General features: G+C 41.0%; 1 protein-coding gene across 4 annotated transcripts in view; it reads left to right on the forward strand.

Annotated features, from left to right (window-relative positions):
* KIF16B (kinesin family member 16B) overlaps positions 1-26,282 on the forward strand; it is a 289,704-nt gene that overhangs the window by 163,163 nt on the left and 100,259 nt on the right. For all 4 annotated transcript variants that reach the window (XM_037896104.2, XM_043544003.1, XM_043544002.1 and 1 more), the window contains 2 exons: positions 10,814-10,936; positions 20,401-20,490. In XM_037896104.2, the coding sequence (XP_037752032.1) occupies positions 10,814-10,936; positions 20,401-20,490 (213 nt within the window). The remainder of the gene's footprint in view (positions 1-10,813; positions 10,937-20,400; positions 20,491-26,282) is intronic.

A 26,282-nucleotide genomic window follows, 5' to 3' on the forward strand; every position in this document is an offset into this window, starting at 1 on the left:
GTAGCCCATCCCTTGGCTACATGAGGCAGCACCACCCTGACCCCCTTTAGTTCCTTCTGACTGCCCATCAGCTGGAGTGAGAGCTCTGTGTGGTGATGATTTCACCACCTTGCAAGTCATCCTCCTAGCCTAGTTTTAGTGTACATAGTTATTAGTTTAGTTGACTAGTGTTAGAGTAAAAGTTATAGACTATAGAATAGTGGTAGAGGTAGTGCTCCCCGGTGATGCCCTCACTGGAGTTCAAGCATTGCCCTTTGTGTGGAGTGGCGATTTCCAACAGTGACCCCCACATGAGCTGCTTGGTCCGCCTTAGGCGAAGCCCACCTTAAGGAGCACTGTTCGATCTGTACATCGTTGAAAAAGAGGACTCAGGTGGCATGGGAACTTCGCCTCAAGCAGGACCTGCTTAAAGAGACCATGAGGCCTGACCCAGTACTGAGGCCTTCTCAGGCCACAGATCACTCTCCAGCTTGGAAAGTGCTTCTGCCTCCCGTTTTGGGATAGGGGCCAATCCAAAGAGGTGCAGGAGTCATTCTCCATCATTGATGCCAAAAAAGAGTGCTCATAAGACCAATCATGAGCGCTCCAGGTCCCAGGGTGACTCTTCTGCTTCCCCTAAGAATAGTGTGGACCGTCATGGGACTGGCTCCGGCACATGGGATGATGTGGGAGCCTCTGACCCTCCCTTGGTACAGGGTAGGGAGGGTGAACATCCTTTACAACTGACGCCAGTTCTGGCCTCCAGGCATCCGTGGAGTCCGGTACTGATAGGAATGATGCCAGCACCGACAGTGTTTGTGATGTCCTCATACCTGGATACGGTGGACCTACTCTCCCTTTCAGTCCTGTCTAGACAGCTGGTCCAAGACTTCATGAGGCTGGCGCCCACAATGGTATCCCAATTGGAGCATGCCACCGAACTCTAAGGGCAGGATGAGGTCCATCCTCGAACTCTGTGGATTCAACAAATTAATCAAATAGAGTGACCATGAGCAACCTCACATATCAGCTGTTCTCCCTGCTTTGTCTCAGAATGACTGATTCAGCGCTCTGGAACTTCAAGACTCTTACTTTCATGTGGCCATACTACCAAGTCACAGGAAGTTTCTTTGCTTCATGGTAAGCGACCACCACTTTAAGAATGTCGTTCTCTTATTCAGCTTCTCTTCTGCCGATCCCCGAGTCTTCACCGAATGCATGGCAGTGGTTGCAGCGTACCGCAAGAGGGAACGGAAGCCACATCTTCCCTTTCTTCAATGACTGGTTGCTAAAGGGTGCTTCAGAGAGGAGGTTCTTGCCAGCATCGACACCATGCTACGTTTACTCGACCATTTGGGACTCATTCTAAATGCTCTGAAGTCGACCTTGGTTCCTTCTCAGCAAATAGTTCGTTGGGCCCCTGTTAGACTCCATTAGGTTGAGAGTGTTCCTTCTGACCGACTGCTTCCAGGCGATTTGACAGCTGTGTCTCAGTCTACAATCACATCCATCCACGACAGTCCATGTGTGTCTGAGCCTGTTGGGCCATGTATCTGCTTGCACTCAGGTGGTCCAACTTGCCAGGTTGTATCTTTGCCCTCTTCAGATGTGGCTCAGGATGGTTTACTGCCGTGCCCTGCCCTGCATTCTCTGGGCAGGTCGAGTCACCTTTCTCCATCCGTCCTGGAAGCCCTGCGATGGTAAGAGTCCCCACTCAATGTGCCATGGGGTCCTCTTTGTTTGGCCCTCTCCAGCCAAGTCAGTGGTTATCAACACATCCCTTCTGGGTTGGGGGTCACATCTGGACTTGTTGATGGTGCAGGGCCTCTGGTCAGAACAGAAAGTCATCAGTGTGCTGGAGCTTTGGGCTGTCCACAATGCATGTCATGCCTTCCGGAACTGTATCAGGCATTCAGTGGTTCACGTACTCACCAACAGTACCACTGTGATGTACTATGTGAACAGATGAAGGGGAGCCCAGTCCAGATGACTTTGCCTTGAGTCAATAAACCTGTGGCAGTTCTGCATTGAAGACGACGTCACCCGCTAGCTGTCCACTTACCAGGGATCCAGAGCCACCTCATGGATCATCTCAGCAGGTTTTTCTCCCTGACCCACAAATGGTCTCTGAAGGCTGGTCCTTCAGATAGTTTTCGCCGCATGGGGCGTCCCCACAATCTGTCTTGTCACAACGAGGGAAAACAGGAAGAGTCACTTATTCTGCTCTCGGGAGGAGCTCAGCCTGGGCTCCCTCCGACAATCAACTCTTTTGTACGCATTCCCTCCTATCCTGATCATTCCTCAGGTCATCACCAAGCTCAAGGCAGATTCAACCAGGCTCATCGTGATTGCCCCAGAGTGGCCAACGCAGTGCTTGTTCTTGGACCTCCTCGCTCTGTCAGTTCAGCCTCCTATGACTCTTCCTCTCCTTTCCAACCTTCTCAAACAGGACCGCAGCCACACTCTGCATCCGGCGATCAGCTCCCTGCACCTTACGGCGTGGCTGCTTTATGGCTGAATAAGGAGGAAGAGCGTTGCTCGGAGGCTGTCCAACAGGTCCTATGTAACAGTAGGAAGCCTTCCATTAGAATGGCCTACATGGCTAAGTGGAAGATGTTTTCCATGTGGTCCTTGGCCTATGCGACCCATCCCGCGGAGACTTCCATCCAGGACATCTTGGAGTACCTGATATACTTTCAGGAATTAGGCTTAGCACTCAGTTCCCTGAGAGTACACTTGACAGCAATATCAATATTTCGTCCATCTATCCAAGGGAAACCAGTTTTCTCCAATGCTATGCTTATAAAGAGATTTCTGAACTCGTGAATTGCAGGAACTGATGGCTGGGCCTCCTTACATGCAGTTCTCCAGGGACAAGTTACGCTCCGGCCACACCCAAAGTTTGTATCCAAGATGGTCTCTATTTCATTTGAACCAGGCAGTGTATCTACCTGTATTTTTCTGTAAGCTGCATTCTGCCCTGGAGTAACAATGCCTCCCTATGTAGGATGCTGTCTAGCCTTTTATCTGAACAGGACTGAACAGTTTCATGCTTCCACTTGGCTGTATCATTTGCGGACTGCATGAAGAGACAGGTGATTTCTGCACAGATCATCTCTAGATTGATAACATCTTGCATCAAGACTGTGTATGAGATCGTGTTGGCTGTGCCTCCTCAGCAGATATGGGCACATTCAGTGAGAGCACAGGTAACGTCAGTGGCGTTCCTTAATGACATTTCCATATTGGACGTTTGTAGGGCAGCCATGTGATTGTCCATACATGCATTTTCGAACCCTTATGGGATGACTGCTTCTTCCAGAGCAGATGCTAATGTTGGAAGAGCAGTCCAGCAATCCTTACTCAGGTAGACTCTGAGCTCTGCCTCCAGATGGGGTACTGCTTACTAGTCACCTACTTGGAATACGTCTGCATCTACTCAAAGAAGAAAAAATGATTACTTACTGTAACTGTGATTCTTTGAGATGTTCTGCAGATGTGTATTCTATGATCCACCCTTCGTCCCCTCTGCATCAGAGTCTTCCCCTGGACTTTTAGTGCAAAGGAACTGAGGGGAGTCGGGGCAGTGTTGCCTCATATAGCCAGGGGAGGGGCAACAGGCATGAAGCGCAAGCACTGCCCCTCTGCAAGTACTGCTAGGCAAAAGTCTCTGGCTCCAGCGCACGCGGCATGCACACACTTACTTGGAATGCCCATCTGCATCACATCTTGCAGAACCACAGTTACACTATCAGGAACTATATTCATTTACTCATTTTACTGTCTGTCCACAGACTGTTTTTTCTGTAGGAAAAGAATAAATTATAATCCTATAAAGTAAAGAAAGGAATCTACATGATCCCTTAGTGAGCCAGTTGTTATTTAAACATGATTCATCATAGGCACTTACATTTCACAAGTGTTGTAAATCCTTAAAGTAAACTTACAGAAAACATATAGATATAGCAGAATCTATACACAGAATCTTTAATAATTTTTTTATAGTTTGGGGTGGGAGAAGTTGGACATCTCAAAACCCTATAACATATCATCAGAATGTATTTAGTTCTTTTTTTTAACCAAAGTATGTCATGGTTGTATTTGAGTGATTTATAGTTTTAAAAGCAAGTCACAAAAAGTGAAATTGAACTTTATGGGTCTTTTGTAATTCTTATATTTCTAATTGCCAAACTGTAGTTTATGACATCCTTAAGATGAGAACTTGATACTTCTGTCCAGTATGCAGATATGCACTGACAGATAATCTAATCACACACATTCCTTTCGTAGTGCAGCCATTTTCATAAGATCAGATGTTATATCTGCCTATCATAAAGAAGAATCAAGGCCTAAGATAATTAGTATGTGATTTTTTTAATACATAGGTCAAACAATATAAAACATAGAGTTTTTAATAAAATATTTTTGGGAGTGGGATGAGAAGCTAGAGTTATGGTTAGGAATAAATCATAGGTAAAGGACATAGTGACTCTTTTTAAACTCAATCTTGTTTACTATTTTAAAACAAATTGTTCCATAATCAGGATATGATCAGTTGCCTACATTTTTTATTGGTTTGTTGAGTCCTTTGAATGTAGTATTTTATCTATTTTCCTTATTTCTGATGCTTTAAGAAGAACTTAAGTGCCAGATCCTCAGCTGTGGCTAACATATTCTTGGGGTGGGTGGGGGATAAGATAGCTGTAAGCTATTTGTTCTGTTCCTTTAATCCTGGGGGCTGATCTGTTTTCTGATGTAATTTAGAGTAGTCTCAGAATTGCACTGTTATCCCTGACTGTCGACTGACCCAGGGAACTGTTCTGGCAAGCCGGGTTTGCTGGGTCTCAGTCATTCTGCTGATCTCCTCTACTTAATGCCAGGAGAAATGTTGCTGTATGCATCCCAGAGGGGTTTCTGTACACTTTGAGTGAGGTGGTTAAGCAGACTTTTTAGCTGCTGTGTATCACTGAAGCAATGCAAAGCAGACAGCTCAGACCTGAGAAGCAGATCCTTTATTTGAAAACCCAATTTGTTGACAAATATTTCACAACTTGTCATTCTCCCTATTCTGAGAAGGAAAAAATATTCATATATCTTTTTTGACTAAATTGCAAAGAGATTAAGTCTTAATATAGTCTTAGTGTAGGTACTTGAACCATGTGATTTTAAAATAGAGGAAATTAGATGAATGCAAATATATCAGAGATTTAGTTACAGATATGGGCTATGTTTTGGTTTGTATTTTGAACAATGGTCATGCTACAGTAAGAGTGGTTGCACATAGGATTGCCAAAAGTTTCATAACAAGTCTCTCACTTTTAACATGGTCAGCTGGCAATCCAGGGAATTGGGGATACTGTGCTAATGCTTCCCAACAATTAAAAATAGAAACATTTGGCCCTTGATGTCTCTCCACAAGATGTACCAAATGCCGATCCTGAAACCCAGCTGAGAGTCCTGTTATCTCTTGTCTGTTTGTTTTGTGACCCATTGTATGATGCTGTGTGGCACTGAATGAATTCTTACCTCTCTCTCTCTTAAGATCCCGCTCCAGGAATGATCTGAACTATTTAAAAGTGGCACGAGAGCACCAGTAACCCATAGGCATGACAGGTTCGGCCAATCGCGGCTCCCAGTGGCCGTGGTTCGCTGCTTCAGGCCAATGGGGGCTGCGGGCAGCGGCGCGGGCTGAGGGACGTACTGTCCGCCGCTTCCAGCAGCTCCCGTTGGCCTGAAGCAGCGAACCACAGCCACTGGGAGCCGCGATCGGCCGAACCTGCGAACACGGCAGGTAAACAAACCGGCCCAGCCCACCAGGGGCTTTCCCTGCACAAGCAGCGGAACAAGTTTGGGAACCGCTGCACTATATAATCATGCCAGTTTCAATTATTTTGATAGTTTATTTCAAAATATTTGTCAGCAAGTATATCTGTAACAATACAGACACAACAAAAAATTGCCCTGGGAGTAGAGAGTTAAAGAAACTCCTACAACAACACAGTTCGCATTCGCGTCCACCTCCCCAGCCCAGACTGCTCACCTCTGCCCAGCCCAGACATTCATACCCCTACCCTTATCCCCCCAGCTGAACCCCCCCGCACCTCTCTGGTCCAGACTCTCACAGACCCTACCCTCCTGGAGCCCAGGGATCCAGAGGAAAAAACGAGCCTGATGCTGGGTGCCCAGCTTGCACAGAGTTTCCTCTGCACTGCCGCCTCCTTCTTTCAGGGTATGCTGGGAACTGCAGCTACTCTCTAGTTCCCTCTCCCTCCCCCCCCAGCCTTGTCTTCTATTTGTGAGCTGGGCTCTGTTGAGTCCAACAGTCCCTAGTGGCAGCCAGCAGCTCTGCAGCCCATTTATATGGGGGGAAAAAAGGAAATTCTGCATGCCCAACGTTAATTTCTGCACAATTCTGCATTGTGCAGTGGCACAGATTTCCCCCAGGAGTATTATGAGCTCACATAGTACAACACAGTGTTGTTTCAGTTGGACATATATAATCACTATAACCCATTTAGGCTACACTACAGAGTTTTGTCGACAAAAGTTATGCCGCTTTAATTAAACCGCCGTTGCATGTCCACATGATCCTCCTTGCGTTGGCAGAGCGCATCACACTGCGAAGGTTTTGCAATGCCTTATGGGGCAGGTACAACGTCACATGATGCAGGTTTCTCAATCCCATCATTCCATGGGAACAGCTGCTAGCCACTTTTTAACTGAAGTGTACGCGTGGGGGGGGGGGGAAGTGTGTGCATAGGGTGGGGGAGGGAGAGACAAAAACAGTGCATCAGCATTCTGTCTCTTTAAGTTCAGACAGCAGCCTGAGCAACCAATCCTGAGGCGGGGGAGGGGGTCCGCCCCCCACGCATCAGCCCCCAGCTCTGCACAGCAGCCTTTCCCCCTCCCCCTCACTGCAGCAGCAGCCGCCCTCTTTGCCTGCCTGCCTATGGTTCTGTAATTCCCTCTGAGTTCTTCCACAGCCTCCTCAGCGAGCGGGAGCAGCCTCTTCAGCAGCTCTGTGAGCTCTCTGTGCTGAAGAATGTCAAAGCTTCCTGGAGCTTTGAAAGGGGAGGGGCACTTGCCTGCGTAGCTAGATGCAAGGCAGCCGAGTTCAAAACAGTGAGCAGAGCAGTCACGGCAGGCAATGTGGGATACTGCGGGAGGCCTGTAAGGGTGACATAACAAACAGCAGCATCTACACCGGGGTGGGCACACTATGGCCCAGAGGCCACATCCGGCCCTTCCAGACATTTTAATCCGGCCCTTGAGCTCCCGCTGGGGAGCGGGGTCTGGGGCTTGCCCCGCTGCGGGGCTCCAGCCGGGGAGCAGGGGCAGGGGCTTGCCCCACTCTGCGCGGCTCCTGGAAGCAGCAGCATGTCTCCCTTCTGGCTGCTATACATAGGGGAAACCAGGGGGCTCTGCGTGCTGTCCCATCCGCAGATGCCATCTCCACAGCTCCCATTGGCCAGGGTTAGCCAATGGGAGCTGCAGGGGCGGCACCTGCGGATGGGGCGGGGTGCAGAGCTGCCTGGCCGTGCCTCTGTGTAGGAGCTAGAGTGGGGACATGCTGCGGGTTCTGGGAACTGCTTGAGGTAAGCGCCACCCAGAGCCTGCACCCTGATCCCCTCCTGCACCCCAGCCCACTGCCCCAGCCCTGATCCCCCTCCTGCCTTCTGAACCACTCAGTCCCAGCCCGGAGCACCCTTCTGTACCCCCAACCCCTCACCCTCAGCAGCACCCCAGAGCCCTCATCCCCTCCTGAACCCCAACCCCCAGTTTTTGTCAGCATTCATGGCCCACCATGCAATTTCCATACCCAAAAAGTTTGCCCACCCCGACCTACACTGATGCTTTGTCAATTTTACTTTGCCGTAAAAGCTTTATGCCTCTCATTGAGGTGGTTTTATTTTGTCGCCAAAATAGGAGAGTACCAAAAGTAGCATTGTAGTGTGTACATCTCTACTGTTTTATCAGCAAAAGCTGCCTTTTGCCAACAAAACTGTGTAGTGTAAACAAGGCCTTACTGATGCTGAGAATACATTCCAAGTGAGTCTCATTGGGACTTAAAAAGTAAATAATTGTGAGAACTACTGTTATCAAGGTTGGTATGTGACTATACATACTGTATGTAACACTTTTTGGATTATATAGAAAAATTCTACTATATGGCTGAATTTGGTTAGATACACCACAGAATTTCTATACTCTTATTTGTCTTCAAATCTAAGCCAATGTAAATTCTACACTTTTCACAGAACAGTCTTGCACTGAAACTCCTTCTATTCCACTGTAATTTAAATATTATTTGATAAACATTGATGGTTGTCAAAGCTTTGTTAATTTGTTAGGACGTTCTTTGCCAAATACTTTAGTTTATTTTGTTTGGTACTATATTATTTCTTTTTCTAAACTATAATTTGTATGTAAATTCTCAGTAGAAACAGTATATTTTCCACAAAGACAAATAAATGATAAACACCCTCTGTCACTGTTTTAACTTATTGAGAGTAACTTTTGTGGTATTATTTTAGAGAGAGATTAAACTAAAGTGTCAGTCTCAGGGAAATGAACTGTTCTTCCTTTCAAGGTAAATATTAACTAGTGTTAAACAAAAAAAATCAGACCTTTCCCCCCTCTTTTTAGAAATCAAAAACCTCTGAGATATTCAGCTTTTGACCAAGAAGTTTTGTTTTTCAAGTTTAGTTTTCAAATGGAAAAAATGAATGTTTTCGAGAAAGCAGATGCTTTCTGTGAAAAATTTCGTTTAGATGAAAGCCTAATTTTCTATTGGAAAAAGATTTTGGCAAAAAGTTCTTGACCAGCTCTAATAATATTTTAAAAGATTGAGATTTGGATTAGTAACAGGAGAGAGAGATTTTTGCTCTCGGTGGCCAGTTCGAGCCAGGTAAATCTGTAAGTAACCAAAAGTTATCTATGGACAGATACCACAGAAAGAGGCCTATGTGAAAGAGTTGATAGTCTTGGTGCAGTTCCTATTATATATAAGTACACAGCACAAAAATCACCATCACAACTGAAACCAACGAACACCTTGTGTGCAGTCGAGTGGAGAGACCACTAGATAGTCAGTGCTGGTCAGAATTGGGGCACTTAAGCGTAGGAGCTTATGCAATGTGGTGGCTCTACTTAGGTTTCTAGGATTGTCGTTCCAACACATGTCGAATATGGATTTCACTTACTAAAATAGCAGAAGATTACCTTGTCTTTTTTGCTTTAAGACATTATTTATATGTGGTATAGAAATATTAAAAAATTAAACAGGATATTTTGGTTTTGGAGATAAATTTACTATACAGTAAAAAGTCAGATGTTAATAAATTGGAAATAACACTTTCAACTGGGGTTTTAGTATTTTTTCATAGAAATAAGACCTCTAAATAGCCTGTCGGCTTGCTCTGGAGTAAGGAACACAGAGTCTCAGGTGGTCATCTGTAAAGCGTTGGTCTAGATTATATAGATGTCCTTGGGTAACATCATTATGTATAAAAATGGAATATGACAGCAAAATTAAATCTGTTTTTAAAATCTATATTATAAACTTGTATTTGTCTCAGTGCTATTGCTTTTTAAAATAAAAGTGAAATTACAAAGCTTTTCAAACTAAACTTTTTCCACTAAAAAGATGGAGAACTTAATGGTACCAGAAATCACATAATTAATATCTTTATTCATTACAAATGCTTTTGCCACTTTTGGACACAAACATTGCAAAACGTTAATCTTGAGTTGCAAAAATATTTTAATTTTTGACACAACTTTGGAAAATACAAGATTGCTAAACTGCAGATCCTATTAGCTCTTAGTCAAAGAAATGCACTCTCATTGTAGACTTATCTGTAAAGATGTTTGTAATCTCCAGCACCTTGCTGTCCAGACCATGAACATTTGTCATATTTGACTTTTCTGTTAGTCAGATGCGGCTTAAAAGATATGATAGGAAACTGTTTTGACAATGGATTAAAGTGTTGTCTGTACCTTATTGAATGATAAAATGCCTTAGGATTTAAAATATTTGTAGGATTGCCCAGATTCTCTCAAGCTTTGCATGATGTCTGCTAATAGGTCTGATATTTAAAACAAACAAACAAAAAGCAAGGTCAATTTCTGGTTGTAAAGTCCTAATTCATTTATTTATATTTTCGAGTAAGATCAAAACATAAAGTTTAATGCAGGGGTTGGCAACCTTTGGCATGCAGCCCATCAGGGAAATCCTCTGACGGGCCAGGACGGTTTGTTTACCTGCAGCATCCACAGGTTCAACCAATTACAGCTCCCACTGGCCGCGGTTCGCCGTTCCAGGCCAATGGGGGCTGCAGGAAGTGGCGTGGGCCAAGTAATGTGCTGGCTGCCGCTTCCCGCAGCCCCCATTGGCGTGGAACGGCGAACCACGGCCAGTGGGAGCTGTGATCAGCTGAACCTGAGGATGCTGCAGGTAAACAAACCGTCCCAGCCCACCAGCGGATTTCCCTGATGGGCCGCATGCCATAGGTTGCCGATCCCTGATTTAATGCTACCTTTTTAGCTTTTTACTTCTAAGCTGCAAATGCCTTCAAATATTAAACAACAATTGAAATGGCTTTATCACAGTTTTTTCATGAATATCTTAAAGAAATGTGAGGGTTTATTAATAAGATGATTACCATTTTTCTTTCAGAGAACGCTTCATGTTTTAAATAACCTTTGCCTCCTCTATGCTCTTTTCTCTACTTCTCTGTCCAAGAGCATTTTCTTATTTCTAGCCAACTGAAGTATGTTCCATGTAGTGATTCTGGTCTTCCTTTGTTCTTCTTATTTGATATCTACTTGATAGCGGATGGTCTGTCGCTCTCTGGGAGCAAATCCAGATGACCTAAAGGACCCAATTAAAATTAGCATTCCACGCTATGTCCTTTGTGGGCAGGGAAAAGATGAGCACTATGAGTTTGAAATAAAGGTAAGTGTTTTTCACTTACCTTTCTTTAATGTTTGGATTTCTTGCACTCATGCTGCATTGTTATACCATTACTGAGTGACAGAAAAATGTAAAAATGCCCAAGATTCACAAGCAAGTGGTTATAAGATTGCTCTACCCAGCCGTCAAAGTTCCAAAGGTGGAAAACATTCTTGCATTGTGAAATGCAGTTGGTAATAAAGTGTGTAGCTATGACTGAGTTGACTGCTGCTCGCAACGATGTCACAAGCAGTACAGAAGCCAAGAGAAGTAGACGACAACCTGAAAGAAAACTGCCAGTTTAAAAAATGTTACACATTAGAAATCTGCATGATTACCCCAAGGAAATGTATTGTGTTGGCTGCCGAAGGTCTTTCCAACAGAAAACATTCTGGATTTCAGACATGACTATTAGCAGGAGAGATATGATCACTCTACCCTAAATGTGCAAAACAAGCCTTTTAAACTCAAGGTGAGTGTCATGTCTTGGGCAAGATGTCATCCTTGGTGTAAAAAAAAAAAAAAAAAAAAAGACTCAAATATGTAATCGTAACTATCACTGATATCTCATTGTCAGGGACAAGGGAGCATTTTTGAAGGTTGTCACTTTTATGTTTTTCTATTAAAAATCCCCATTGTCACAAACTTTCTTACTCAACAGCACACTTTACTGGATACTGTGGGGATGTCTGCATACAGCATTTAATGGATCATGTGCACAACTACAAAACTTCAGTGGTCAGACTCTTGATCTCACTACTCCAGTGTAAATTTGGGGTAACTACATTGAAGTTACAGTAGGGTAGCTGAGATTAGACTATAACTCAAGCTAAATTTTAACATAATGCTGGTTTTATCACAAAAATCACGGTACAATTTGATATAAAATTATTAGACATATTAAGTTATTAAACTTGTCATGTTTTCCTCTAATAACAAACACAGCATTAAGCTATAGATGTTTTCTGAGGTTCCATCTGCTCTCTGGTCTCCCCATGTTACTCCTCTCCTTCCACCCTCCATTTTCTCCATGTTCAAACTCTGTTAGTTTCTCCTATTCACATCTCCTTCTCCCTCAATGTTATGTCTTCCATCCTAGTTTCTCCCTGAGATTTTTCATGTTCAACCTTGTTGGGTAAGTACAGGGACACTGCCTTTCCTTCCTAACCCAGGTATCGAGACGGGCTCTCTTCAAAGCAAAACATGAAAAGCTGACTGGAAACATGCTTGGTGAAGGTAGAACATGCACAGCCTTGTGTGATTGACACATCTCTGCAGACTGAAGACATCAATTTTTTGCGGTCAGAGATAAGAGGATTGACAGCATTTAGCTGCTGTGTGTCAAACTTGCTGACCTAGTTTTTCATTAGCTACCGCCGGTTAAAGGGCTTTCACTACAACATGCAGATAATTTCTGAGCTGTGTTCACATTCTGCCAGCTGAAAAATTGGTACCTGATCCATCAGGTTAGGTCAAAGATGATCCATCAGGTTAGGTCAAAGATGGTCCTGCTGCTGGCCACATCACTTCCTTGTGTATCATTGGCTATGAAACTGAAGTGTCTTAACCACATCAGCTCAATAAGCCATTGGCTTCGGGGAAATTTTTGACTTCATGATACCAAATGATCCCACTCCCTCTACCTTTTCAAGAATCCATCTTGCAAGTAACTACTAAGGAACAAGTTGCAGCTTTTCCACAGGTCAGAACAATAGAAGAGGGTGACATAGTGTCAGGGAATGGGAGTCTACTATTGTTATACTCGTATGCCTTTGTTATCAGCTTAATTACAGTAATAAACATAATACCATAGGTGGCAACTCTGAAATTGGTTAGGGCGCTTCAGAGGTTAGTACCTGGGATATCTCTTATAATCCATCAACCTTTCTTTATTCAAGGCGGTTAACTCCCTCTGCTGTCTTCACAAGTCATGTTTCTCTTTTATTGTCTATTCTCTCCTTGGAGGCCAGGCCGTGCTGTTGCCCAAGCTGCTTTCCCTATGGTGACTATTAGGCTCCAAGCCCCACCCCACAGTCCTTGTAATATAAGCCTACGACTGCCACTCCATCAGGGACTTAGAAGGCTGCTACTTCTCTGCTCCTGGGTTCCCTCTCTCTATTCAGCAATCTGGTTGCACGGCCCCCGACTCTACTCCCCTCTGATTAGGCCCCAACTGGAGTATTGTGTCTAATTCTGGGCACCACATTTCAGGAAAGATGTGGACAACTTGGAAAGAGTCCAGAGAAGGGCAACAAAAATGATTAAAGGTCTAGAAAACATGATCTATGAGGGAAGTTTGAAAAAACTGGGTTTGTTTAGCCTGGAAAAGAGAAGACTGAGAGGGGACATAACAGTTTTCAAGTATGTAAAAGGGTGTTACAAGGAGGAGAAATAAAAATGGTTCTCCTTAACCTCTGAGGATAGGACAAGAAGCAATGGGCTTAAATTGCAGCAATAGAGGTTTAGATTGGACATTAGGAAAAAATTCCTAACTGTCAAGGTGGTTAAGCACTGGAATAAATTGCCTAGGGAGGTTGTGGAATCTCCATCATTGGAGATTTTTAAGAGCAGGTTAGACAAACACTTGTCAGATATGGTCTAGATAATTAGTCCCGCCATGGGTGCAGGGGACTGGACTAGATGACCTCTCGAGGTCCCTTCCAGTTCTGTGATTCATGGAAGCATAATTACAAGACTATCTTCCATAAAGATATCCTATTGACTGAATGATTCCTACTCTTGAAGACCAAAATCCCTGAAGGTATAATGAGACCATCCATATCTAATTCAGAGGAGTGGGGGAGAAATTACGAGCAAGATGCCTTATGCTTTAGGGAATAAGCCAACCATTAAGAAAGAGGGGTTAGGAAGAAATTTCCTCAATGAGATGGTTACTTCCGATATGTCCACTACACAGGTTCTTGCATCTTTCTTTAAAGCGTCTGATGCTGACTATTGCTAGAGATAGCATATTAGATGAGATGGAGCACTGATATGATTCATTATGTCAATTCCTGTGCTTCTGTGTTCCATTCTGGTCTTATAACTACTCAGCATCTCTATTTGCAAGTTCAGAATGGTGATCTTAGTCTCAATTATAGCATTTTAAAATCACAGGATTGACTTGGTGCTCTACTTTAGTCACTTACTTACACGTATTTGCCAGGTCATTTCTCAGGAACTACCTTCATATCTTCTTTGGAGGGGTTTGTTACCAGTGCAAAGCCCTATCATTTTGGCCAGGGTATTAAGCAAGCCCTAGCTATGGTGGAAGCTGACATTCACATCTTCCTTTACCTTGATAGTTGACTAATAAATGGGGGGACAACCTGCATTCCAGATGGCTGGCTCTCGGTTTCATTTCTGAGACCGAGAGATAGACCAAGGTGATTCACTTTCACTCCTGAAAACACACTGCATTTGACTTGACTATAGATTCAAAAGTGGCGAGAGTTTACTGCCCTGTAGAAGGTTTCAAGAATGCTTAATTATCCTGTCAATATGGTCTTAACCTCAAAACCTAGATTATGGGTTCCTGAGCCTACTGATAACTCTGTTTGCTAGATTGAGAATGAGGTCTCTTCACCAAAGTTGTTTTCTTTAGGCAGATATAGCATTTTTAAATCCATGCTGACTGCCTCTCAAGTGGTGTCCCTCAAAGTCTATTCTCCATCAGGTGAAGTTAGGTTGATGCTTAGTTGCTTCCTTAATAGAATGAAAACATTCTGTCAAGTCCCAAGGTTATTAATAGTTTAGGGTTACTATAGGATAGGATTTGGGAGAGGTAATTTTCTCTCAACCTCTTCTAGATAGTCTTTTCCACATACATAGACGATGTAATGCTTCCCTTTAGTCTTAAAATCTATAAATCTGTTAAGGAAAGGAAGGTTCTACCCTGTTTATTTCATGGATGCCCCTCATAGCCAGGGAAGATTACTAGCTGCTGAAATAACTCATCACCTGAAGGTCTTTTCTTTCTCCCAAATTTAGATCTAAATTTCTCTTTTATCAGAGTGAGATTTTTTCCCTAGTCCTACTTCTGCTGTTGGTCTCCTAACAAACTGCTCAAGCTTTTATTGCTCTTTTCCTACCACAAAACTATGACTTTCCTGCACCTTACAGCCCTCAAACTCTGACTCAGATACAAGTTGAACTGTCAGAGAACTTCTAAAGATAAGCAAGCCGCATTTGTGAATCTTTGGGAACGTACATTTTTATCAGCAGATACTTAAATTAGTATGTGGCAACATCCTAGATATTACCATAATTTGAAGAAACAGAATCAAGAAATGAGGGTGAAAAAACGTCTTCTGCTGGCACAAAATAGATAAATTCCTTCCCTGGTATCACAAAGAAGAGTGAGCAATTCAGGGGATCTTGGCAGCACCTTTAGTCTAAATATTCATAAGTCCTTCAATCTAGTAGGCAGTCCTTAAATAAGTTCACTTCTAGCTAAACTGTAGTATATCATCAAGACAAAACATTATTTTCTAGTGCAGGTTGGCTTACCACCTTGTCCATCCATAGGTGAGTCTTAGTGTTTTGGAGTGGGCCTTTTAAATGGTCCCTTCACTCTCATAGTTAGCTAACTCTAGTCCATCATGATGAAACCATTGCGCACGAGACCTACCTTATGATTTTCAGGAGATCCTAGACTTGAGACCCCACATTGAATTGATTCATTTTCTATAAAACAGAGAATCCTTAGGCCAGCACCAGCCTCTTCTGCAACAGGAGAGGTGAAGTCCAGCCACTTATGCTGGTGTTTAGTGGTAGTTGCTGACATTAATATCTTTCCTACACCGTGCCAATGGATAGTTTTCCATATAAACTCCCATCTGCCAGGCAGTTTTGAATGCATTCCTTAGAGAATCCAAATAGCCATATTAACATAAGTGAAGGTAGTTGATTATTTAAATAACTTGACTAAAGCCTCAGAGCATGTCTGTATTGGGACTGGGATTGGAACGCAAGAGTCACTTGCTCTCAATCCATGCTTGCTCTCATGTTATTGTGCTGCCCATAGGTTTTGGCCAGAAGCCACAATGGATGTTCAGCAGGGAGGCCCACTCTAGAGGCAGGCAATTGGCGTGCATCCAGGAGGAAGTTTGTGGTGGATATAATGCCACTGATAGCTGCCAGATGTCACAATTCATCCACAGGCTCAGAGTGTACTGGATTCCCTCAAAATTTTGACTCCTCCAGGCATGCATTTCACTGACTCCAAAAGACAACTCCAAAGATTAGTATGAGGCAGAAAGAGATCATTAACCTCTGTTTTTTAGAGAAAATATCTCACTCACAGCCTCCTAAATCCAATAAATATAAATACATTTTTTTTAAAATCCTCAGTTCACCTTTAAATTCTTTGCTCAATATTTTAGTCAAAAATGTCTTCCAAGAAACAGATCTGTGTAAATCTAGTTATAATTTAGGACCATTGAATTTTAGATCTTCAGATACCGAGTTCATAGATTGTGGCAGAAACAAAAATGTAAACAAGGTTTTCAGCTTTTCCCATCACGGGATCAAAAACATACTGACTTGAAGGCCAAACGAGTCACCTGTCCCGCCATATTAAAGTCCTATTTGACGAGTGCCATAGTTAATGTCATTGGTGGAGATGGAATTTTTCTCCAAGGAAAAGATCTGCAGAGTAGCCATTTGGAACTTCCTCACACTCCTTCACTTACTATATACCATTTGGACCTCTTGGCTGATGCTGCTTGTAGACTTAAAGTCCTAAAGGGTGATTATGCTCTGGGAAAAGTATTGTAAAATAGCATCAAACTTAATTCTGCAGGTGATAAATGAACCAGAGAAGAATTCAGCTCACTCACCTATAACTGATCCGGTTCTGCAGTGCTGGATCTGGTTCTGCTATGCTAACAGGAGTAAAATTAGTATAACTTAATTTTGTAAATAGAGCTTGCAGAGGTTATTTTCAAGGAGCACATCTGGTGAGTTGAGGGACTGTTAATTTTCACAGTGACAATAACGGCACTATAATTTCACAAAAATAATTCAGTAGGCTACGCTTTCTCCTACCTTTTTATCTCCCTTTCTGTTGGCTTCAGTATAGGGCACATTTTTTAATTACTTTTTTCACTGTTGTTTTTGTGTCTTAAAAAAAAAAAGACAATGACTACAGTTTTCTTTTGAGTGCCTCGATAGGAAATCAACATAAAATGTTGATTAGACTGTTTACCCTCTGTCACCAAGCAGAAGAAAAGTTCAGCAGTCCACATTGTCGTATTCTCGTTCCTTAAACCTAATTTTCAGGCAGGAAATAATCCTGTTTAATCTAGAGCAGAACTAAAACTGCAGTTTTAGACTATTAAATTAAATATTAATTTATTAGTTTTTGTAATAAAGTCAAAAATATATTTAACTTGATAGACTATAAGAGTTCCAAAAATAGCTGCTGTTTTCCTCATAAATCCATATTTAGTATTGCACGGCGTGTCACAATGTTGTTTAAAATGTTATGGAAAAAATACATTATCCTCTGTATACAGATACTAACACTGATGATATAAAATTGTTTTAAAATAAACTGTGGCAGAATATGCCATAAAATTTAAAAAAGCATCATTCTGAGTTAGGAACTAAATTCTATTCTGCAGGTCAGCCTTTTGAGAGTTTCACCCATAGCCTCTGTATATGGACTAACAGTCCCTATGTTTCAGATATAAAATTTGATTTTTGAACTGCAGCAGCACAAAAATGACCTGCCCAGTCCAGCCCAAATTAACTTTACGTGCTACTGCTCTAGGGAAGTTCTGCTGATTTTCTTGGCTGTGTAGCCACAGAACCTATGCTCTCACTAGAGCAGTCCAGCTCCCATAAAAGTAAATTACTCTTTTGACTACATTGGTTGGAACAGGCCCTCTGTAGTGGCTATAGAAAGTTACATTAGGTTTTCCGCAACCACCCTTTCTTTGTGCGTGTAGTCTGAGTCTGTCCTGTCCTAACATCCAGTAGGATTATGGAGCTTTTGGGAATATTAGGATCTTGCCAAACGCTGAAATTGAGCCACTTAAAAATCTCAGTATTGAGGGTGTGGAGAGAGTATCATTGCCTGGGTGACAGAACACCAGCTAACCAAGGAAGAATGTTAAAATAGCAATGGTTTAAAGTTTTTTACTTTCTCTGGCTGCTGGATTGACACTAGAGAAAGGGTCCATATGACTTAGAGCAACCCCCTGACCCTACCCACCAAAGGACCGTTGGAGGTAATGCCTTCATTTTTAAAATAACCTTGGAACATAGCTTCTCAATCCTGCCTTCTACTTACCTCAACCCAGTCTAGCATCTAGCAATATAGATAATAGAGTCATTAAGCTTTGGTAAAGTCTCACAGGATGGAGGTGCGAAATAATAATTGGAATTTGGAGTCCTCTTGAGGCAGTTTGATTTGAGTAATTCTTTGCTTTCCTGGAACTTATGCAGTTCTCAGATGCAGAGGAAGATACGTTGACAAGCATTTTTGGCACATTGACGTCAGTGCTCTTCCACAAGTGTGTGGTCCAGAGGGCCGTGAATGTTTTAGGCCTGCTAAGACATTTTTTTTTTTCACTGAAACTTAGAAAAAGGGCAAAAGTCATTTCTGGACTGAGATCTTGTAAGCTTAAGAGCGTCAGCCCAGAGTGAAATTTTACTGTTAATTTATAATCCCTGAAATATATAATTAAAACAAACAGTGAAATGACCTGAACATTATAGTGCTCAAACATTAGTTAATTATTACCATCGGTATCATTTTTGGATTGTGAATGACATCCTATTATAGTCGAACATTTGCTTAGATTCTGAGACTGATGTTATCATCTAGGTAAATTATAAACTATTTTGTCTAAAAGATTAACATTCTTTAGTATAGCAAACTGTTCATTCACTGTTTACAGTTTGAAATAAATATATACTGTAAATGCATTCAGCTGATTCTTAAATCCTTAAGATGTTTTATTAAAAAAAATTCTGAGATGCAATTGGGTATGAATTGTTTATAAGGAAATGCAGTGTGTCATGCAGAAATTTTTATTATGTTTAAATAGCATTTGATCATATTTGTGATCAATTTTTTTATAAAAAAAAATAACTTTCAAAGAAGGGAATCGTAATGAATTTGCTTATTAAGGACTTAAAGTAGTAGAAAACTCACATTCTCAACGATGTTAAAAAGAGAACTGAATATCTTGAGATCAATTTGTTACATACCCTTATTTTTTCTAGTTCCTATGTTACACAATGCACATTTATTTTTCCTTTTGCAAAATGTTGTCACTATGTAATTCCACTTTTGTATGCACATCAAGAGGGAATGACAAGGTCATAATTTATATGGTATTAATGAGTTAGCTGTGACCAAATAAGGAACTCATACACAAGCTCCTTCTGGTTTTGCTGTTCCAAGTTCTTTTCCCCCTCCCCTATTATTCCATCTTGTCTGCTTTTCTCCAGTGCTGTAACTACACTATATGATCAATAGTGAACAGTAGTTATCTTAGATTTACTTTGGGGTTAAAAGCCAAACCCAGTTCTTTCTGGAATAAATTTTGTTGACGTGTTTATCTTTGCCCTCCATGCATAACATCGGAAGTTCAAGTGCTATACCTCTTGTTAACCAGGTTAATATATTTAATTTAATACCAGGTATGTATATATATGTTAAGACTTTGGAAATGCGATCATTTCTACTAATTTCAGAGAATGAAAAACGTACTTTATGTCAAATAATTTCTCAGTTGAAGCAAAGAGTTCGGGTTTTCCCAACCTCTTAAGATAGGTTGTGCCACCCTTAGTGACATTTATAAGTACCTACTCAAGGAATAATCCTGTTGGCGTACGTGAAACTACTCTTACGAGTAAGGTGCACACCCATGTGAGTAAAGGTGCATATATTGCATTTTGAAGAAATATTTTCAATTGAAACCTAGAAAATTACAGGACTGTTACAATGTACCTTTTACAAATGTTAAATACACTCTCATGCAATAATTTAAAATGTGAATGTGCGTAATATATATATGTATAGCGACACAAAACCAGTGCTCTGTGCTATGGTGTAATGGATTATCCCATTCATTATTTTAAATAATAATGTTGGTATCTAAAGGCACCATAACTACACAGTGGAAGGTTTTGAGAGAGTATTTTCACATGCATACAGATTTGTGAAGCCACTCTAGAATATGCAATAAAAGTGTTCACTCTCTGTCACTGAATAAATATGGTTAAAGATTTCTTGTCTGTGAAATCAAGCAAATAATTTTGTCAAAAGCCAGTTGTGCTTTTCCGCCCAATATATTCTGCCACCATAACAACAGAAAAATTAAGTAAACTTATCAAAATATGTAGTGTTACGTATGGGAACTAATGTTGCCTGCTTTATATAGCAACTCTGCTTGCTGCATTCTTTTTAATGACAAACTGTTTTTTTGTTGTTTTTGTTTTCTGGTGAATAGATAACAGTCCTGGATGAGACCTGGACAGTATTCAGGCGGTACAGTCGTTTTCGAGAAATGCATAAAACTTTAAAGTTAAAATACCCAGAGGTAAGTCACTCAGAAGCTTCTTTTGAGGGATAGAGTGGAAGTGAGGCTTGAAAAGAAAGATGCTTTCAAAATATATATGCTGTCTAAGATCCTTATTCTCAGATCTGTGCTCCTTGCATAGGACTCACAGGCTCCTACAGTAGTTTGAGGTTCCAAAGTCACTGGGTCCAGCAAGATAATCATTGCATTGTCAACAATGTGTTGCCTCTAACCATTAATTTCTTTCTTAGGGCTGACTGGACTTGGTCCCTGCAGCTGACTGCAACATACCTGTTGTCTCATTGAGTCATCTTGACAATTTCTTCTGTTCCTTAGTTATCCTTTTATAATAGTTCCTTGCAGGTTGCTATAAAATATAAGATTGTTCCGTCTGGACACCTCAGAGGTTTTGAGTATTGAGCCTTTGTTGAGGGGTAATGCCTTAGTTCACCGCAGTGTGCGTTATAACATTCTAGTCTTCACTCTTAACATTTGATTTTTGAATTTTTTTGCCGCCTCATTACCCTCTCTTCCTTGGATGTCAAAGAAAAAACATCCCAGCAGCTTCAAGAAGTATCCTTGTGTAAGGCACATCACAGGCAAACATGTCTGGTATATTTCAGAGTGACCATGCAATAGAAATTACTGTGGGCTTGCCAGGCCCTGAGATGTTCTCCTTCCCTCTCCTGGCATTTCCTATAAATAGAAGAACCTAAGCAATTTGGAAGGGTCTGAGGTCAAAAGTCTAAAATAGACCTGGAGAGAAACACAAATTTTCCATTTTGCAGGAATTTCCATAATTAAAAAAAAATTGTTCCTCCCTCTGCCAACTGAAATTTCCCAAAAATGTAATTCCTGAAACCCACCATTGTTTCTAGTTTTGACTCATTTTATACTACACTGTATAATATAGAATTAAAATAGCTGAAATTTCAAAACAAAGTCAAAATATTCCTGTTTAACCTTATCCGAATGCTATTTTTCAATTTCTAAATGAAATTTTGTTGAGCTTGAAAAGTTTAGCAGAAATATCACTTTTGACAGATCAGAATTTTCTAACAAAAAAAAGTTCCATCCAAAATTTTCCAAACCGCTCTACTCTCAACTCATATACCTGATTTTATGCATTGACTCCAATGCATTGACTTTCTTTGGTATTTCTAGTAGCAAAGGTTCTGAACAAACTCAGGTGAGGAAGCTGTTTGGACAATCTAACGACATCCTGTTGCCTGATACAAATGCGGTTGTCAGCCCTGTTATTGATAGCAGTGTCAAGTTCCATTAGACTGAGTCCTGTCGTATCTCAGCTCACCACACCAAACCAGATTCCCCATCTAGATCCCAGCCTGGGATCCCCAGTGTCCCGGCATAGCTCATGAGAGAGCAGAGGTGCGAGGTTTGGTGTGATAAATCCTCTTAGCTGCTCAGAAAATCTACCTATGCAGAGCCATCTGCATGCACCTCCTGCCTTTCTCCAAAAACAAACCCCATGCTTGAATAGTTATCATCTGAGTCTAGGTTACAGACATCTTCCCTGACATTACATTCCGTAGCTGTTGAAGGGAGACTATCTTCTCTGCAATATATAATTATCAGATTCAGGAAGAGCCTGTTGCTCTGAAAAGCCCCTTGTGTCATGGAGTATTATTGTACCCTTTTTGAATGAGATAAGAGCTCCTTTTTGAGATACTCTAGAATATTTGCAGGGCAGCAATATGGCATTTGCTGCACATCTCATGAAGCATTATTGTTTGATCACTGCCTGAGCAAAAATCGAAGTCAGGCTTGCTGGTGTTACAGAACTTATTTCTCTTGCCACCGCCTAATTTTGCGGTACATATTTTTAGGATATCTTAGCTCCCTCTCTCCCCTATATTTTAAATGTAATTTAACGTATGTTTTTCCTTGCAGTATGTCTTTTACTGTCTGTTGCAATATCTTTGTGTGGTGTACTTATGTATTGTTGTGAGATAGCACTTAAAGTAGGAATCTATTACAACATGCATCTTTGGATAAGAGATAACATAGTTAATGTTATCTGATGAGATATAACCAGATTGACCACCCTCAGAGTGGAACATTCTATAATCCTTTAATTATTATTTTTCCAAATTTCACAAATTTCCCCTTTTTGCTTCAAACGCAGTGATAATTGGAAGCTCTAGGTGTCATTGCAACTCCACTACAGGGTTGGCAAGTGATGCCCCCTGCTGGAGCTTGCCGCTTAGAACTAGAGTTTCCTACCAGTATTGAGCTAGTTGCCTACCAGTATTGAGCTGTAGTACATCTATATATCGTCAAAGAACAATAATTACACGTAAGTAATTATCACTTCTCCTCTGGAGAATATATGTTTGAAATAGAAAGCAATTTTCCTCTTTTCTCTAGCCCCTTCCCTTCATCATACTTACAAGATCAATATACTTGATGCTGGTTTGTTGTTGACAGACTTTCCATTTTGATACACATGGCTAGTAAAATTTTTGGGACTGGTCTAAGGTTGTTTTATTAATGAAATACTTGTTTAACCATGTGGCTGATGATGATATAAACTGACATACATGTTCCCTTCTTAACTATTTTCACTGTCTATCAGCCACAGTATATGAGTCATTGCCATATCTCATGGTACATGATATTTTCGTAAAATATGAGATACTTTCTTAAAACAGCATAGTAATAATTTTTGGTTTAAAATATATTATATTTAAGAGAGAATGTATAATCACATTTATTTCTAAACAATGACACTATAACTTTAATCACTATGGTTTTTTTAGTACTTATTTAGTTACCAAAGTGACAGGTTGTTTCCATTTGTATATAGCCATAGATAATTTCTAGATGTTAACATACCTTGGGGCAGTGACCATGTCATCGTGTGTGTGTGTGTGTGTGTTTTACAGCACCTGACATGGTGGGGACCCAATTCTATCTTGCAACTTTCAGCACTACAAATAATAAGTGACCAATTTATGGGAAAAGAGGTGTTTGATAACATCTACACTTGATTTCTAGTTATCAGTATGTCCACAAACTGTGCTGTCTCTCTTTTGTGAAACATGCTTATTTAAGGAAGTTGGGGGTGGGGGATAACAGAAAAGAAACCTGCTTACTAAATCATAATGAACATGAGGCAAGCAGGGTGGAGTGTGGGATTTTTTTATTTTTTGTTGAGCTTGAAAAGTTTAGCAGAAATATCACTTTTGACAAATCAGAATTTTCCAACAAAAAAAAGTTCCATCCAGAATTTTCCAAACCGCTCTACTCTCAACTCATATATCTGATTTTATGCATTGACTCCAATGCATTGACTTTCTTTGGTATTTCTAGTAGGAAAGGTTCTGAACAAACTCAGGTGAGGAAACTGTTTGGACAATAGCCATAGATAATTTCTAGATGTTAACATACCTTGGGGCAGTGACCATGTCATCGTGTGTGTGTATCCCCCCCCGGAATAGCAATACTTACATTAAATAGGTGAGTTCTGTATGGCCTCCAATATTTTACCTTTATTTAAAATACCTTTTGAATTGTACTACTTTTAAACGTAATTTGCAACATGTAAAGGAGCTATCTCTGTTTAACTAATTGAAAATCACCCAGACATTTCTGCTGATCCCTCTCTGATATAAGTTGTCACTGAATTATTAAACAAGTGTGTAAATTTAAAATTTGGAAAAGTTACATCCCTGAATTATTCCAAATAAATTCAGTTCCGAAAAGCAGCTGCATAAAAAATCTATATGAGTTGAATTATTTCATGTAGTTCACCTTCCAACTCCAAATTATTTATTATAAACAGAAAATATTGTGTAGATGTTTAATGTATACAGTGCCCTGCTTTTGGAAGTGAACTTTACAACTCATTGGTTGCTGCACTTGAATTACTACATCAGTATTTTAATAATTTGCCGATCTTGCAGTTTGTGTTACTGCCAGTGAATTCCCGAAAGGAATGTACTGAAAAACTGATTTATTGGAAAGGTAGAATGTCTAACATTTCAGAAAGAGGAACTGCTTCATGTCCTACAGTCTCAAAATATGCAGTAAATTATTTTACGTAGCAGCACGGTTAAAATTAGATTAATAAATAGATTTTGATAACGGATTGAATTTAGCTAATTGAAATGTGTTGCAGGGAAATTTTAAAAGACCAAAGTGGCATGCACCAGTGTGAGATTTTTATGTGCTACAGACAATACTGTTCTTTGGTGTTAACCATGTGTATTGTATAAAGTGTGCGCAATAGTCGTAGACAGTCTCAGGATTTTTTCTTACATTGATTCTTTAATTACCTTTGGAATTTTAATCCAGACAATACGTGCCTTTCAGATATAGCAACACTTGTAATTAAAGTGTTCTGGGTTTTTTTTGTTTTTTTTTTCAATGAAGAAGCCTGACAACCTTAGTTGAGAAGCAAGAACTTTTAGAGCTGAATTTTTTCTCTTTTTTTTTTTAAAGCAGCCCTTTTAATGTAGTGCCAAATCATATTTTTACAATTTTCCCCAAGTAGAGGGTAGTGCAGGAAAAGATTCCTTCCCTGCTCCCCACCTTGCTTCAGATTTCTGGTGTAGTAATCACCCTCTTATGGCAAAACTGACCGTCACATTTGGGTTACTCCCTGTCTGGTGCCCAAAAAACAGGTGGGTGGGATGTGAGCACAGAAGGACAAGTAGTAAGTCCCTTTTTATCTCTCATGCCTGAACTCAAGGTCTGGGTGTCCATTTATCAGCATCCAGGTTGGGGGGTCTTTTCTCCCTCTTATGTCCCTATGTACTGGCATGATCTGGCCTATGGTTATCAATCTAGGCCTCGGTCAAGGAGGGACACTGGGCTTGTTTTCACTACCAGGGTTAGTCAGCCTAAGTTATGCTACTCCAGCTATGTGAATAACACAGCTGGAGTTGAAGTAGCTTAGGTCAACTTACCCCAGTGTCTTCACTGTGCTGCATCGATGGGAGACGCTCTCTGGTCAAATTACCTTAATCTTCTCGGGGAGCTGGAGTACCAGGGTTGACCGGAGTGCGCTCTGCGGTCGATTTAGCGGGTCTTCACTAGACCCACTAAATCGACCCCCGCTGCATCAATTGCAGCAGCATTGATCTTCCTGTAGTGAAGGCCAGCCTACTGTCAATCTTCCTCTGGGACTTTTTTGCTCACTGTTCCTCTAAACATTACTGAGGGAAGCACTCGATGGTTGAATTGAAGAATTTCTTATTCTTGCTAGTGTGTGTCTTTAAAAATATGCAGTTTCCATTAAAAATATTAAATACCTTTTTAATTAAAATACAAGGACATGAGGCATGCAGGCAAGAGCACTCCACTACTGAAGCTACTTACTTTTACCTTGGTGCTTGTAAAAAAAAAAAAAAAAAAAAAAAAAAAAAAATTATAAAAGACACATCAATTTTATATTTATATGGTTCCCATGTTGTTTCTTCACTTGGAAGTTGGGAACTGTTATTCCCTACAATATTTTTATAGTTTCATCTTCTAACGTGCAGTAGCTGAGCATATGCATGCACTTATATTTATTTTCAAAGGATTTTGTGCAGTGATTAAGCTAACCCTTCCCCTCTGCACCTTCCTCCCCACCCAGCTTGTCTTTATACTTTTGCATAACTGATTGGCTACAGAATATCGAGGTTGAAGGAGCAGAGTGCATAGCGTAAACTTGTGCCTTCAGGAGAGGTCTGCGTAGCATGTGATCCCTTTAATCAATCCAGGCACGTGAATTGGCTGGGACGTACTACAGAGAACATTCCATGAATAAGTGTACTGAACCCTGGGTAATTGGAACTGGGAACCAT

The sequence above is a fragment of the Chelonia mydas genome, chromosome 3, assembly GCF_015237465.2.
Source record: "Chelonia mydas isolate rCheMyd1 chromosome 3, rCheMyd1.pri.v2, whole genome shotgun sequence".
Lineage (NCBI taxonomy): Eukaryota > Metazoa > Chordata > Testudines > Cheloniidae > Chelonia > Chelonia mydas.